We start from the raw sequence: 15,291 nt of genomic DNA, 5'->3' as shown, positions 1-15,291 counted from the left end.
TGGGTCTCAAGAAGGGGAATATGGAGTCCAAACACCGTTAAACCGAGCTGGAAAGGTTAGATATGCAACACCACAAAGCTAAAAACATTAATATAAGGCTAGATCTGAAAAGAGTAGGAGAAGGTGAGCAAGATAATCCAAACGGAGTTGGGCTGCACCGGCTCACGCATGATTAATTCTCACATTCTCATAAAATACATCCGTTCATGAATAACATATGTGCATTAAAAATATTAATTATTTATTAAAATATAATAATTTTTTTAATCCATCAATATAATTTTAAGTTATCCCAAGAAAAAAGAAAAAAGAAAAAGAAATAATTTGTATTATTTATATAACAAAACCGTATATTTATTTAATTATGTACCAAAAAATTAATTATGATATTTATGCCACGTACGTTATGCGTTGTCAGGTTTCGGAAACCGGAAGGTGAGCGAGTGAGCATTCAACATTTCGCAGTGGAGCCAAAACCCCAAATAACTTGGCGCGAAACACTAAATTTTCACTTTCCCATTTCTCATTTCATTTATATTCACAATTTTCGCATTTCCCACAATCTCAATTAGGGTTCTTCCTCTTCTCATCCCAGATCTCCGATTTGGGCCAACAAAATGGCCGACACCGTCGTAATCGACCTCGAAAACACTCCTCCGCCACCACCACAACCACCTTCTTCTCAAGATCCGAAACCTAATCGCCGCAAGAACGACGCTCTCAAGCAGCGGAAGAAGGATGCCGCTTCACTTCTTCAGAACCTCCGCACCCCTGAAGAGAAGCGCGCTCATGTCGAGCTACTCGAGAGGGAGCTCGAGCGGTTGTTCGGGTACTACGGGGAGGTCATGTGTGAGAAGGTGGTTGTGGAGTTGGGTCAGTGCGGTGGGTCCAGAAATGCTGTTGTTGCGGCGCTGTTGGAGGAGAGCGATCTCCCGCTTTCGAAGCTTGTTGATGAGATCTATGATAGGCTCACCAGAGAGGTTGCGAGTGGCGCGATCGTGCTTGCGGAGCCTGTGACGGCAGCGGCGGTGAAGGGTAGCGTGTTCGTTGTTGGGCAGAGGATTATGTACGGCGTGCCCAATGCTGATGCTGATGTGTTGGAGGATCATTCTCAATCTTGTCTTTGGTGTTGGGAGGTGATTGTGCTTTTTCGTTTTTGTTAATGCTGAATTATCTTCAGTATTCAGATAAGATGTTCTCTATTGAATTTTAGAATGCATTCTAGTGCCCATCATTTTGTTTTGTTTTCATTTGGTTTGTGTTTATGCTTGTTGATATGACAGTGAAACTGGTTGTTTATTATTAATAGATTTGTTGTATTGGTAATGCAGACTAGGGATGTGAAATTGATTCCGAAAGCTTTCAGAGGGCAGCTTGGTGTTCGACGCACTTGCAGGAGAAGGATCCATGAGAGGATTTCAGCTGTCTCTGGTAACATGTTTCCTTGCTCATAGCTAGATTTGGTTGTCCTTTGTGCTCTGAATATTTGATTGATTAATTAATCATAGTTACCAAATTCACTCTTACCCCCAAGTACTGCGTTCCAATTTTTACGTACCCATTTGCGGGACGTTTGGTATTGGTACTCTGCAATTTGCCATTGAATTTGTTGAGTTTGGTGTTCTGAAATTTATGAAGCCATGGAAGCAGAGCATGAAGACTTTCGAGCGCGGGAAAATTTGAAGACATTGAGTTGAGGCTTGTGCGGCGCTTTACATTAGGAAGAAGATAGATGTCGTATATGTATTAGGGTTTTAGTCGAAGTAACAACTTTTCACAATGGGCCGCCCGACCCGGTTATATCACTCTTTTTGCGCATTTTTTTCTTTACAAGACAATTGGGCCTACTAATTCCTTTTTACCAAATATACATATAGACAAAACAAACCTATATTAATAAAAATGATATAAAACATTAAAACTAACAGAAATTAGATTATTTATGAAAATTTAATAAGAAAATAAATATTTTAATTATTTTGGTATATCTACTGAAATAATTAAGTGTAATTTTAATTAGAACGTCTTGCGTAGCAAAATGACGAACTGACTATGTATACCCCCTCATACCGCCTTCTTTACAGGTCATGTACCTGTACCCGTACCGGAACGTATGGTGAACCCGGTAACTATAAGAAGAATATGTGATCCTGATTATTGTTGTTGATTGTGTATTTGTGTGACTTTTTGCATTGTAATTGAGAAAATAGTGATAACTTAATTATACTAAATTTGCATAATTGGCATTTATAGCAATATTTTGTGTGATCTGCCTCTTTAGAGAATATTAATTTTCCAGTAAGCTTTGCTACAGTGGTAGTCAGCTCACTCACTGAGTATCTTTTTATTTGGGCTGGTTTTCAGAAATGATAGCATCACTGAAGAAGCTAGAGAGTGAACCAAATTACAACAATGACTTAATGAAGGCATCCTTAAAGCTCAGCAAAGCTCACTCTGAGGCAGATATTCGTATGTTAGTGGAAGCCTTGTTGCGGAAAAACAGTGAAGACATGTACATAACCTGGGGTTTCTGACATGTATAATTGTTTCCTCAAATAAATGTATTTGCTTGATTTGATTTTTCTAAATTATAATTGCAGGGCTAAGAAAAAGGCAAACCAAGAAGAAAAATTGCTAATTAAACCGTCAGATAGAAATGGAAATGATGTTGAGAAGGAGAAAGAAAGCATGAAAAGTGAACCGCAAAAAGAAACACTGCTCACGGTAAGTGCCATTTTGATCCTGGTTTGTTATGTTTTTAGCTTAAGTTGCTTCCTTGATGTTGCTCTCATTGGCAATGCAATCATATTTTATATATATTCATCTTGAATATTTTATTAACAAGATGTCAAGATAATAAATAGAGAAAAGAGAAGGCAAGAAAAAGCAAATTAGCATGTGCACGAGGTTTGGATTGGCAGCTAACATGTGGACACCATTTAGTTATGAAATTTGATGTATCTTGACTATTAAAGACTTTCCTTTTCTTCAACTGTTTAATTCTTCCAGGAGTCAGATTCAAAATTGTTGCAAGGTGAGGCAAGAAATGATGAGAGATGTTGTGAAAAGAAGAAACAGCAAAAGAAGCAGGTAGATGAAGGAGAAAAGGATCAGCGACGCCGAGAGAAAGAAGAAGCGGAATTGAAGAAGAAACGTTGTTTACAAAAGAGTGCCTCAATTATGGAACGATTTCTGAAAAGAAGTAAACCTAATCCCACAGTTCAGAATGACAATGTTTCAACTAAATCAATTGCATCTGATTCATCAGGCAGCAAGACTGAGGGTGTATCTCAGTCAACCACCCTTTCAATGGATAGCACTCTTGCATCAAATAGCGAGGTTACACTTGAGGAGCTTCGCAAGTAAGTACCGAGCCTATTGACCATTCTGTTTGATTTTAGCCATGCTGTTTCCCAGATCTTAGGAAAATATCTGACTTTGCAGGTTGCACTTTTCTTCGTGGCGCTGTCTAGGAAAATCAATTCGCTCAAACAGGAAGCAGAGATGGGGCTTACGACAGAAGCCTAGGACTGAGACTTTTAAGGAACTTAAACTGACAGCTACTAAAGCTGAATTTCATGATAATGAGTTGGGCATAGTAAAGACTGTAGAACAGTTGGGAGAAAGTAGTCTTGATATCAGTTCATCCCCAATGAATGCAGATAGTAGTCTTGATACCAAAAAGTACTGTCGAGGAAAACAATTATTTCAGTTTGATAAAGCTCATAGACCTGCCTTTTATGGTGTTTGGCCCACGAAAAGGTTAGATCATGATTCATGAGTGGATGTCAGATTGTCTTTAACTAGGCCATATCTACACTTAAAAGTGTAGAACTCCACTAATCAAATGTCTTATGCGCGAGTCTCTTTTCAATTATGCATATATTTAGTTACTAATACTAAAGGCTCATTGGGATATTTACTGCCAATAATTATCCAAGATCAATAGTACTTTTCTTGTATGATGTAATATGTATTTTAGTATTTATAGGTGAGATTCCTGATGTGTTAAAATTTGTATTGATAGCCAAGTTGTTGGACCACGCCATCCTTTAACAAAGGACCCAAGCCTGGATTATGATGTCAGCAGTGATGAGGAATGGGAAGAGGTGCATTGGGTTTTTTCTATATTATTGAATTAATATATATAATTGATGACATCTGCTGACAATATTCTCTATTTTTCAGGAGGAGCCTGGTGAAAGTCTTTCAGACTGTGATAAAGATGAAGAGGAATGTCAAGAGGAATGTTCAAAATCTGATGGAGAAAGTGAAGATGGGTTTTTTGTGCCTGATGGTTATCTCTCAGAAGATGAGGTAGGGGTTTGATGTGTGATGAATGTTTGGACTTTTTGTTGTCTCAATGTTTGTGCATGTCATGTATATAATATAATCAGTCAATGACAGGCTGAGGTGTGTGTGCAGCAACATGTTCTCTGATGTTATCTCCTTGAGCACCTAATAACTGGTATCTGTTTGAGAATTTGAAAGGCATTACAATTTGATAATAAATTTTTTTTCATTTATATGTAGGGTGAACAAGTGGACAGAATGGAAACAGATATTGACGTTGAAGGGGCCAATAGCTCACCTAGCTGTAAGGATGACATAGAGACTGAGGAGTTTTGTGCTTTGCTTCGACAGCAGAAATATCTAACCAATTTGACAGAGCATGCTCTTCGGAAAAATCAACCCTTAATCATATCAAATTTGGTTTCTGACAAGGAGTTTTTGTTAATGGATCACAATATTAGTAGTACTCCTAAGCTGGAGCAGATGTGCTTGCAAGCCTTGAGTATGTATGTAATTCCTGGTAGCTCCTATATAGAATTAACTACAGATAGAATGCAAGATGAGGACCAACATGCATGTCCCTCAACCAGTAAAGGTGGTGCTACCCCAATGTCTGGTGTGGCTGCCATATCAGACTCAGATTTACCTATAATTGTAAGTTACGCATTTTAGTTGTGTTTATATCAATATCGCATGGGGACATGTGTGTAACTCGTGAACTTGATAAAATGAAATAAAAATAAAAATTAACTTTGAGGGATCAATCAAAATCTCAATTGAACTGAGCCATGCCAGATGCAGCCTGCAGGTTGATTTGAGAAAACTGTCCTTTTATTTTTCTCTTGCTTTTCTACTTAGGAGCTGATTTTATGCTGCAGCATGCAAATTTTATCACCTTACAAAGATTTTATTGATTTTTCAGGTGACTACTATTCAGAGTTGTTCTCAAGGCATGAACAAAGTGTTAGGGTCTTTGCGACAAAAATTCCCATCTGCATCAAAGTCCTTACTGAAGAATAAAGTTCGTGAAGTATCAGATTATGTTGATAACCGCTTACAGGTTTGTGAGGGTGGAGACTATAATTTAGTGATTGTTGCTAATTTTATAATGAGAATCATTAACAATTGGTGGTCTGATACAACTGGCATTTACAAGGGACCTAAATTTAACTGTCTCACAACTGTGTGGGTGTTTAAACTGAGTACTTTTGATCCCTATTAAACCTGCTATAGTTGTGGTTGTTTGTGGTCACAGGTGCTGTGTGAACAGCATTGCTCCCCCAAAACCCTGATATCTGTTCTGATTTTACATGAACTTAACCTGAATAGCCCCCTCAATGTGTAGTCTTGGGTATTGACTTATATTTGACCCACAACAACCTTTTGTGGTTAAACATTGACTGCCATAATTTATCCATTTTTTTTACTGTAAACTGGATTAAGATGAACCACAGCCTGTTATAACCTGTAATATGATTACATGAACGTCTCTGCAAATGCAAGGGACTGTTCTTTCATTAATCAGGTAGTCAGAGTATGTGACTCTATTGTTTGTCATTATTTTGAAAAAAGTTGAAGTTGGAAATGTCTACCTTCATGAAATGATTCATAAAGTTGATAAAAAGGATCCTTTGCCCTTAATTTTGGTCATGGACCCTAAAAATAGATTTTCCATGAACTGATTGATGTTTTTCTTCCCCTGATGTGCCTTGTGCGGATTTCTGAATGGATGAGATGATTATATTAATCCAGTCACATTGCTTATTAATTCTTTTTGGTCATTAAGATGCTTGCTTGTTAATGCTGAATTTGTGCATTGTGTACTCAGATGATTTGTGTCCCTTGTGTAAAAACCAATTGTGTTTTGACCGAGTCTGAGGATTTTATATCCTGCTTAATGATTGAGTTGTACTGTATACCCAGTTATGATGAATATAAATGATCTCATTTTTGTCCAGGTGAAGAAAGAAGTTCTGGTTAAGCTTGGCTTGGAAGTTAGCCCTGGTATGCTATCTTGATTGTCCAAAGCTCCTGAACCAAAGTCTTGATTTAGTTTCATATCTAACTTCTGTCTTATTGAAATGGCAGAAAAGAGCAGTGGCGGACGGAGGAGTATTGCTGCATTTTTTTCAAAAAGGTGCTTGCCGCCTGCAGGTGAAAGCAGCAAACCTGGGGAAACTTCACCGCTACCACCTCTGAAATCTTACTCTGCTGCAAATGAAGAACGTCAGCTCATATAATATCTTGTCTGATTTCCTCTGGTTGGATAGTGGCAATTTTGCTATTTTCAGATTTCTCTAGACTTTGGGTCTATTTGCATAGGCATTGTGTTCGGTTTGATGTGAACGGCCCCTTTCCGCTCCATTCGCATTTAGCATATAGGAATCTGAAATCTTGCTTTTTGATGCAAAATTAACAGATGTTGTGTTCTCCAAACACAGTTTGTAAAAATTAGAGATGGTTGGTTGCATTTGATGCTCTTAACACTGTAACCAAGTTTTTTGTTGTCAGTTGACAGCACTGTCTTTTCTGCAAGTTTGAACTTGACAGATTTGTGTTTATAGTGTAAAATGAGTAACTATTATGCGTCACTTAACGAGGTGCCATGCTATCTGATAAAATGTTATTATATGTTGATTATCTGAAATAACGTTAATGCCTTTGATGTAAAGCATGTTGGCAATTCAATACCACTGGTTTTATTACTTGAACTGGTTTATTAATGTCGTTAGATTATAGCTTCTCAACAGTCTAGCAATACAATGGGAGAGATTAAGTTAGGGTGGTACCATGGTAGAACAAGATGTTGATAATTCAGCCTTATAAAATATAGTTAAATTGGATTTTATGAACTTAAATACTTGATAAAGCTAGTATATTTATGAAATTTGAATATCAATGAGCAATTTGCAGTTTTGTGATGTTTTCAAAATACAAATGATGTTGAATGAATTAATTTATATTTGTTGTGTAGCACAAAATTCAATAATTAGTAATTTTGCATTCTACAAAAACTTAATTCAATAATTAGTAAAATTACTAAGCCATCACAACAACTTTGTGGCATACTTCTAAGAGAACTAACAAACAATTATGCATACTAACTTGCTCCCCTTGCTTCTACAGCTAAAAGCCTAAACTACACAGGACAATAGAATGTCCAAGAGTACAGACAATAGAAACATCATCATGAAGAATGAATGAGACACTAGTGTGGGTCTGGAATATTTGTTGACCCTGGCAAGTTTCAATCAATTATGAAACTCCAACCACAGGTGTATCCTCTGAAGCAGCATTTAGAACACGCAGATTTGCACACGGCTAGTACTTGTGAACCCCTTCGAAGTTCGAACAAGTTTCATCGGGAACTTCTGGTTTGACTGATAGCATATACCAGCAACAGGGGAACTGAAATGCCATAACCCAGGAAATGGAGTACTGGGTTCATCTCATAAGCTTTTTTAAGAGTCCTGCAATTCTGTAACGGAATAATGAGGTAAATGAAAACATGAACAAAGCAAAAAGAATAAGAAAAAGTAGGATCCTAACTAAGTTTAAATTTGATCATGCAAGGTTCCAGAACCATATTTGATCCATTCTTTTCATGTCAAGAAATGAAATCAGTGCAACTGTCTTTCATTTTAAACCAGTTTTATCATCTTGTAAGTGAATGTACTATTTATTTATCTACAGTTTTGCATAGACCTACTGCAAGATATTAATTTAACCCTCACCATGAAATGCTTCCAACATATTGCCAAGCATAACACACATAGAAGCTGCCGAATCCGCCGCTTGCCAAAATGATTTGATAATATGCTGCTCTTGTTGTCATATTTTAAAACTCTTCTAGGGTTCAAATCAAGATCATCTCTTTTCTTCCCTGAAAGTGCTAACACGTGTTCCCGGTAAATTGCTCGTTCAGAAGCCAGAGCAGCACTGACCAAAATTGCAGGAAAAACCACAAACAATAGATGGGGAAGAACCACCACCATAATATCTGGGGATCCAACATACTCATGCTTCCCCTTTCCATTAGAAGTCTCTACAACCCAGCCCCTATAGGTCATGTACACCATGTTTTTCCCTTCAGTAAAAACTTGTCCTATAAACCATGGGAACAATATAAGATAGAATAGGTATCCTATCCAACCAAACCATAATGTGCGAACCCTGCAGAGCTCCTGGAGAACCCATAATACACCATTTACTAAGCCTTTGTTGGCGATCCAGTTCTTGTAAGTGTATATGTTCTTCTTAAAAACAAGGAGAGCTTTTGGAAGAAGTAGAAAGAAGAGCATAAAGCCCAGAGCAGACCAGAATAATGGGTAAAATAGAGAGGCCCATTGACACCCCATGACCAGAAACTCCTTCCAGCTCCAGGAAAGCTTGAAGCTATGACCGTTAATCGAAAATGGCCTTAGTTCAGTCAAGGTTGACCTGCCCATGATGTCAATGGCTTCAACCTGAAGCCAAAATCTATCAGCAGAAGCATCCTCAAAGGCTTTGTAGTTCCATGGAGCAACATAGAGGTCCCCCCTGGAGTTCTCATCAGCATGCTTGATCATATGTGCGTCTATAACTAAATCAAGATTTCCAGATCGTGAATCATAGACCCTAGCCACAACTGATGCAATTGGAGAAACAGAAAATACCAGAGCTCGAATTGTATCATAAGATGAAGTGTCAACAGTTTGACATTCATAGTTATGATGGCATAAAGAAGTCTGCATGAAGTGAGAGTCTAACGGAAAAGTGGGAAATATAATTGTATGGTTGGCCCCTGACTTGAAATCAACATCAACATATGAAACATGACCTCTATCAATGGCTAAAATTCGCATGACTCTATTCTTTCTCCAATCGCCCATCTCCCACTCCCAAAACTCTTGAGCCGGTGTGGCTCCAAATGAGCAATTTACGGTGTTTTCAAAAGAATTCTGATGTATGTTTAACTGAAACAATTTCTGCAGGGGTAAAAAATGATTACTCAACTGATGGTGCCGCTTTAAGTTCTTGCCAAATTTAGTATGGAGATGCCCACACAGGTAAGTGGATATGGAATGCTTTAGGAAAACATCTTCCAAGGTCCTTCCAGAACTAGAGGCTGCAGAAAATGAGAGCGGAAAATGCCCAAACGATATTTTCGTTACTGGTTTTGCTGACTGGGAATCCCAGTGTGAGAGTTCCAAGTCTAGATCCCTTAGTAATTGATCTGTGGGATGCCCAAAAAGATTAGTTGGTCCTCGTAAGCCCGATGACATTGTGCTGTCAATCCCGATAAAGAGATGTTTCCGCTCTTGAGTCTGCGAGATAGAATACAAGTATGTGCAAATGAATAAGGAAAGCTTTGTAGGGTCACCATCAAGCAAATGATAATATCAAAATTCAAGCCTACGTTTTTAGAGCTATCAATTCTTTGGTCTAGTCTAAACATGTTTTGACAATCAGTTTATACAACGTTATCATTCAGAAGTGAATAATTACTTGACTGACAAGAATGATTCAATTGTCAATCCTCAAAACAACAGAGGACAAAATTGGAGATTCCAATTAATATATTTGCTGATTCTTCCAGCAAAGGTATTTTGAAGTCAGAATTGTGAAAAGAAATACACTAGTGTAAGAAAGGATGAGAGCTTCCCCCTCTATTGTACTAGTACTGATATGTAATCTATTAATATTTTACCCCATTATATAGGATATCCCTTTAAAAGTAAAAAATGAGAAGTGATAACTACTGGGTCCAGTGAGAGAACCAAGGAACCAATTTATTTTACAAGATCTTAATTGTTGATTTTCTCATCAATGATTACTAACTCTTCACTTTTTCCTCTCAAAGTGAATCTCTCACGTTATATGGGTCAAATCCAATATATTACATGATCCATTCAAATTTCTGTGTTACTATTTTCTTACTGTTAAATGTTAACAATGTTTTACAGAAAAATAACAGCAAGAAACAGGGACAAGTCTAAATATCATTTCAAGTGTTTTTGTACTATCCAGTATTTCATTTCTTAGCTAATCAAACACTTTGCAGTGTGCTGCTAGCATTACTCTACATTAACATTTGTTCTTAAGGTAGGGGGAAACAAGTATATTCCAATTTCATAGAATGACAGTTAGCCTCTCAGCAAGAGCAAATGAATGGGTGACACTGACCTCAAGGGTGACACTATTGACACTCCCAGTTCTGCCTAACTGTCCATTGATGCTGTATCTAGAGAAGAAATCAAACGTACCCCCAACAGCCGGAACACCAAAATTATCATGATTCCCTCGGAGGTCGAAGAACAAGCTCTTGTGAACTCCACTCCTTTCAATAACCGCGTCCATCACATTCTGGTACTCCACCCACTCATCCTCATTCTGCTTCATTGTCAACAAATCTTTGCTTTTACCATCTGGGCAAGCGGTAAAATTAACTAAGTAGTAAGTACCAACTCACAATTTTTCTCAATTTACCACCCCATCAACAATTTCTTAAAGATGTAAATTACCACACAAGTCCATATATGCATTTCATACGTAATGACTACACTCCTTCCTATTTACCTGCTTAGATAGAGAAAAAAAATTTGTTTCTTCTTACCTATCTATCCATTAAGTTGTTCAAGATTATCTTTTTTTCTCAATTACACCCTTATGCTCTCCTACTATACTTGTTTCTATTTATCTATCAGCTACATATATCACATGATGCCATAATGCTCAACAATGTATTAAGGCCCTGTTCGGAAGAGCTCATTTGAGTTTATCTTACAACATAACAGAGAGAGCTTACGTAAATAGCTTCTGACCTACGTATAAGCCATTTTGAGTTTATCAACATTAACTCCTGAATAAATGCTTATAGCCTTATACATACCTATAATATATTTTGAGCTTATGAATATGCTTCTCAAATTAGCTTATAAATAAGTGACATTTAACTAAGTTGTTTATCCAAACACAGCCTAAATATAAACCCGAATCTCTTAATGCGAAGCTACTACATTGAGAATTGAAAGGTATGATAACAGTGAAGGTGGTGAATATGAACAGGAACATAGAGAGGAACAAACCAGTGAGGTCGCCGGTGACGAGGACGAGTGAAGGGTTGATCATGGAAAGAGCGGGACCCACGTGATTCTTGAAGTCGCGAGCTCTGTGAGGATGGTGAACGCTGAAATGAAGATCGGAAAGCTGAACCACCCAAACCACTGAATCAGGACCTCCTTTCAGCTCGATCACTCTTTCATTGCCTGCTGCAGTAGCAACCACCGCGCTCGAGCACCACAGAAGAATCACGGTGGCGGCGAAGACGGCGACGGCGAGGCTTTTGATTATGGGTGAAATCGCGTTACCCTTTTGATTATGGGTTCGCGATTTCATTCTTGCTAGCGGAAATTCAGAATGGGATTGAGATGTTTTGTGTTCATGTGAATGTCATGAACAAACTCTGCTAATGTTCTCAATTGTTTAATTATATTTTAAATTTCTTCAAACAGACCTTATACTTGGGCAATCCATGTCCTTAATAGTGTTATTTTTCGGTTGGGCCGAAACCGGATAAAACTTCGGGAATCATCACATTGGGTCAACAAGAGTAAATCACTAGTGGATTTGACATAATATATTTCACTAAAAAGTTTAAGGCATTAGGGATATGAGTTTTCTAACTTATAAAATGCTAACCATCAGCTCTCATACCACTGTTGGCCGCGAGATGATAAAATTCAGGAGATTATCAGAGTCTATCTTAGATTCATTTGTTGTTTGTGGTAGAGACCTCTCATATTTGGGCCACCCGTTGTTGTTGATACCACGTTCCAGTTTATTCAGTCTTGGACGTGAGAGGGTGTGTTAGAAGTCCCACATTGACTAGAGATAGAGCATAGATAGTTTTTATCAGGGTAGTGCAAACCTATGCTTTTGAGCTAGCTTTTGTGGTTGAGTATAGACCTCCTAATTTCTAATATGGCTAACAAGTGTAAACCACAAGTGGATTGAACACCACATCTTTCACCCAAAATCTTAAGACATTAGTTGTATGAGTCTTCTCACTAATAAAGTGTTCCTCACTTTTTTAATTATCCAATCTGAGACTTCTTACTTACACTTGAATTTTCAAAATTGGCCACCACCAACAACAATGTGGTGGGGCTCTTGTGTCTTGACTCTCAAGCATATGTCGTCTTATATTCAATAATTTATGAAAAAGAAACATGGTTAAGAAGGTTCACACATTGTGCCTAATAGTATTATGAAAGATTTTTATTTTTGAACAAAGTATCTTGAGAGATTAGTCTCACTTATTGAGTGAGAAATACTATGAGACAACAAAAAAAATAGTGTTATAAATAGAAAGGAAATAAATCTGCGTAGACATCCATCCAATTAACACAAACACCAAGAGTGAATAAAAATAGAAGAGAATATAACCAAAATAGGAAAATAAAGCTAAAAAAATATGTTTGGCTGTTTCCAAAATATAATCAAAATAGGAAAAAAAAAAGACATTTTCATTTTCGATGAAAACTGGTGAATGGTGGGGGTGACAGTAGTGGTGGTAGTGGCAACATCAAAAGCGGTGGTGGTGGCACATGAGCCATTAAATTGAAAACATAAATTACAAACATAATGTTTTCTAAATATTGAGTATTTAAAACTGAAAATTATTTTCAATAAAAATTAAAAACAAAAAAATATTCACTCAAACAAAACAAATAAGTTTTTTTCGATGTAAAAGAAAACCAAAACAAATCAGTCTCTTTTTTATCACTTAGAAGAAATCTATAGGTGAAAAAACATTTTTAATTTCATACTCATTCGCAGGGCCGTGGAGAGCCTTAGGCCCAATAGGCAATGGCTTAAGGCCCCCACCTCAAAAAATACTTACTTAGGCCCCAAAAAAATTTTACTTGGGCCTAAAAAAATAGTTACTAATTATTAACAAACTTTATCCAACTAAAATATAAGGGTTCTTTTCTAAAAAGTTGTCTGCTAGGGTTTACAACCGTTTGAGCCTTCTTCTCCCCCTTGGGATCTTTCTTCTCCTCCATTAGGGAGGTTCTGTTTCTTCTGGTAGTAGTTTTCTCTCCCACAAGAGGTGGGCTTCTTCTCACTCTAGGTGAGTTTTTACCACACTAGGTGGTTTAATTTACCTAAATAAGTGGGTTTATATGTCTCCTCTTTTCTTCCACCAACACCACCATCCTTCCTCCGCGTTTGGTTCACCACAATCCACTTACCCACCAGCAGTAGTCTGAGAGCAACTCCTTCCACCAGTCGTTTCTCCCCTCAACACCGACATGTTGTCTCCACTGTCATCTCACTGTCTGCAGATCTGGGTCTCCACCACTATCTCTTCATCAAGCTTATCCGAGTCGTCCTCGCCATCCCGCCATCAACACCATATCTATGACTACCCGCCCACCTTCTTTTCTCTCCCCATCAACAGATCTGTGGCCCTTTTCCGGATGTCAACAGTTTTTCTCCCTGCACCTGATGACCCGATGTTTATTCTATCTTTGTCGAGTCCTTCTTGTTTCTTTCTTTTACCTTTTTAGTCCTTTATTGAGTTATTAGTCAAGTTAAGTCCCTTTTTAGTTCATAAATGCATTTGCATTAGTTTAGTTTTTTTTAATCTATTTACTTAGTCTTTTTATTAGTTTCTATTAGTTTTAGTTTGGGGTTAATTCTTTTGGTCAGACTTAAACTGAAACTTTGTGAGATTATGAGTGTTGATGAGCTTTTGGGGGTTTTTGTTTACTGGATTGAATGGGGGATTGATGAAATATTCATTAATGAGATATATTCAGGAGTTACATGGTTGTTTTCATAGAGTTCTTGAGATGCTTTTCAGGTTTGATAGACTCTTGATGGCTAATGATGATGGTTGAAGGCAAAGTAATGAGCAATGATAATTGTGGGAAAGGGAGTTACAAAGCTGCTGAAAAACTGGTGAAGACCACGCATGTGCGCCCCTCAGGCCACGCACATGCGTGGTGGTTCTGTATGAGGAAGGGGCTGGAACGTGAAGACCACGCATGTGCGCCGTTATGGCCACGCACATGCGTGGTAAACAGACTTAAAAGCTGAAAATTGACAGATTGGCCACGCATGTGCGTGGTGGAGACCCCGCACATGCGTGGATTACCGCTGGAAACTCTATAAATAGGGATTTTGTTATTTCTTTTAGGTATCTTGGTATTTTTCTGAGCAAAACTTAAGTTATAGTTTCTTGGAGCTTGTGGGAGGCTTCTTGGCACTCTTGATTCAGGTTTTTGCTCTTTTAATTTGCATTATGAATTTCATAGCCATGCTTGGCTAGTTTCTCTTTGTACTTTGGGTGAAGTGAACCTTAGTTCTGATTATGGTTTAAACTTCTTATTTTCTTATATGAATAAAGCTTCTTTTCCATGTATCTTTTCTCTGAATCAATATTCTCTTGAGTGCACACAAGTGTTTTGCTTTCTTCTTGCACAACGGAAGTTGGTGAGGATTAAGGGACTTGGGATTAGATTGATTTGTTTGCTATCACTTAGGAATAAGGGTAGAAACTTATTGTGTTGGCCTGAACTTATAAACTTCATTTTTCAATTGAATTGACTAGGCACTAAGGCATTAGGTTTGACAAATGAAATTGAATGATTTACTTGATTAAGGAATTAACAAGTAGAGGTAGAGGCTATAACATCATGGATAAGGATTCTGAACTTCATATAAGAAGTTGATTTGAGAACCATAATTGGACTGAGTGGAGCTTTGTCCAGGGTACTTCTTTTCTGAATTATAATTCTAAGCTTTTACTCACAAGTGTTTTTCACACAATCAAACTTCAAACATATATTGTTTTTTTTCCCTTTTACAATTCTGAACACTAAAATCTTAGAAGCAATTGATGAACAACTATCCCTGTGGTTTGACAATCTTTTGTATTACTTCGATCAATCCGTACACTTGCGGAATTGCTATCAGCACCCAACCTCTACCCCATCACTGTTTGCGGCC

At 37.6% G+C, this 15,291-nt stretch overlaps 2 protein-coding genes across 2 annotated transcripts; one reads left to right on the top strand and one right to left on the bottom strand.

Moving 5' to 3' along the window:
* The first annotated feature begins 468 nt into the window (after nt 1–468).
* LOC130728378 (chromatin assembly factor 1 subunit FAS1) lies at nt 469–6,940 on the top strand. Its single transcript, XM_057579833.1, has 12 exons — nt 469–1,136; nt 1,332–1,431; nt 2,365–2,512; nt 2,601–2,724; nt 3,010–3,362; nt 3,445–3,762; nt 4,028–4,109; nt 4,189–4,317; nt 4,534–4,947; nt 5,216–5,353; nt 6,252–6,297; nt 6,382–6,940. The coding sequence occupies exons 1-12, from the start codon at nt 618–620 to the stop codon at nt 6,531–6,533; spliced, it is 2,523 nt and encodes an 840-aa protein (XP_057435816.1). The 5' UTR covers nt 469–617; the 3' UTR covers nt 6,534–6,940.
* A 296-nt stretch (nt 6,941–7,236) lies between these two features.
* On the bottom strand, nt 7,237–11,779 carry LOC130728377 (putative metallophosphoesterase At3g03305). Its single transcript, XM_057579832.1, is given in 5 exon segments — nt 7,237–7,716; nt 7,718–7,771; nt 8,028–9,599; nt 10,459–10,700; nt 11,361–11,779. Coding segments are annotated over 5 exon segments (2,280 nt in total). The 5' UTR covers nt 11,671–11,779; the 3' UTR covers nt 7,237–7,614.
* Between the last annotated feature and the right edge of the window lie 3,512 nt (nt 11,780–15,291).

Source organism: Lotus japonicus, chromosome 1, assembly GCF_012489685.1.
Source record: "Lotus japonicus ecotype B-129 chromosome 1, LjGifu_v1.2".
Classification (NCBI taxonomy): Eukaryota; Viridiplantae; Streptophyta; class Magnoliopsida; order Fabales; family Fabaceae; genus Lotus; species Lotus japonicus.
This window is presented reverse-complemented; position numbering and strand designations above follow the sequence as displayed.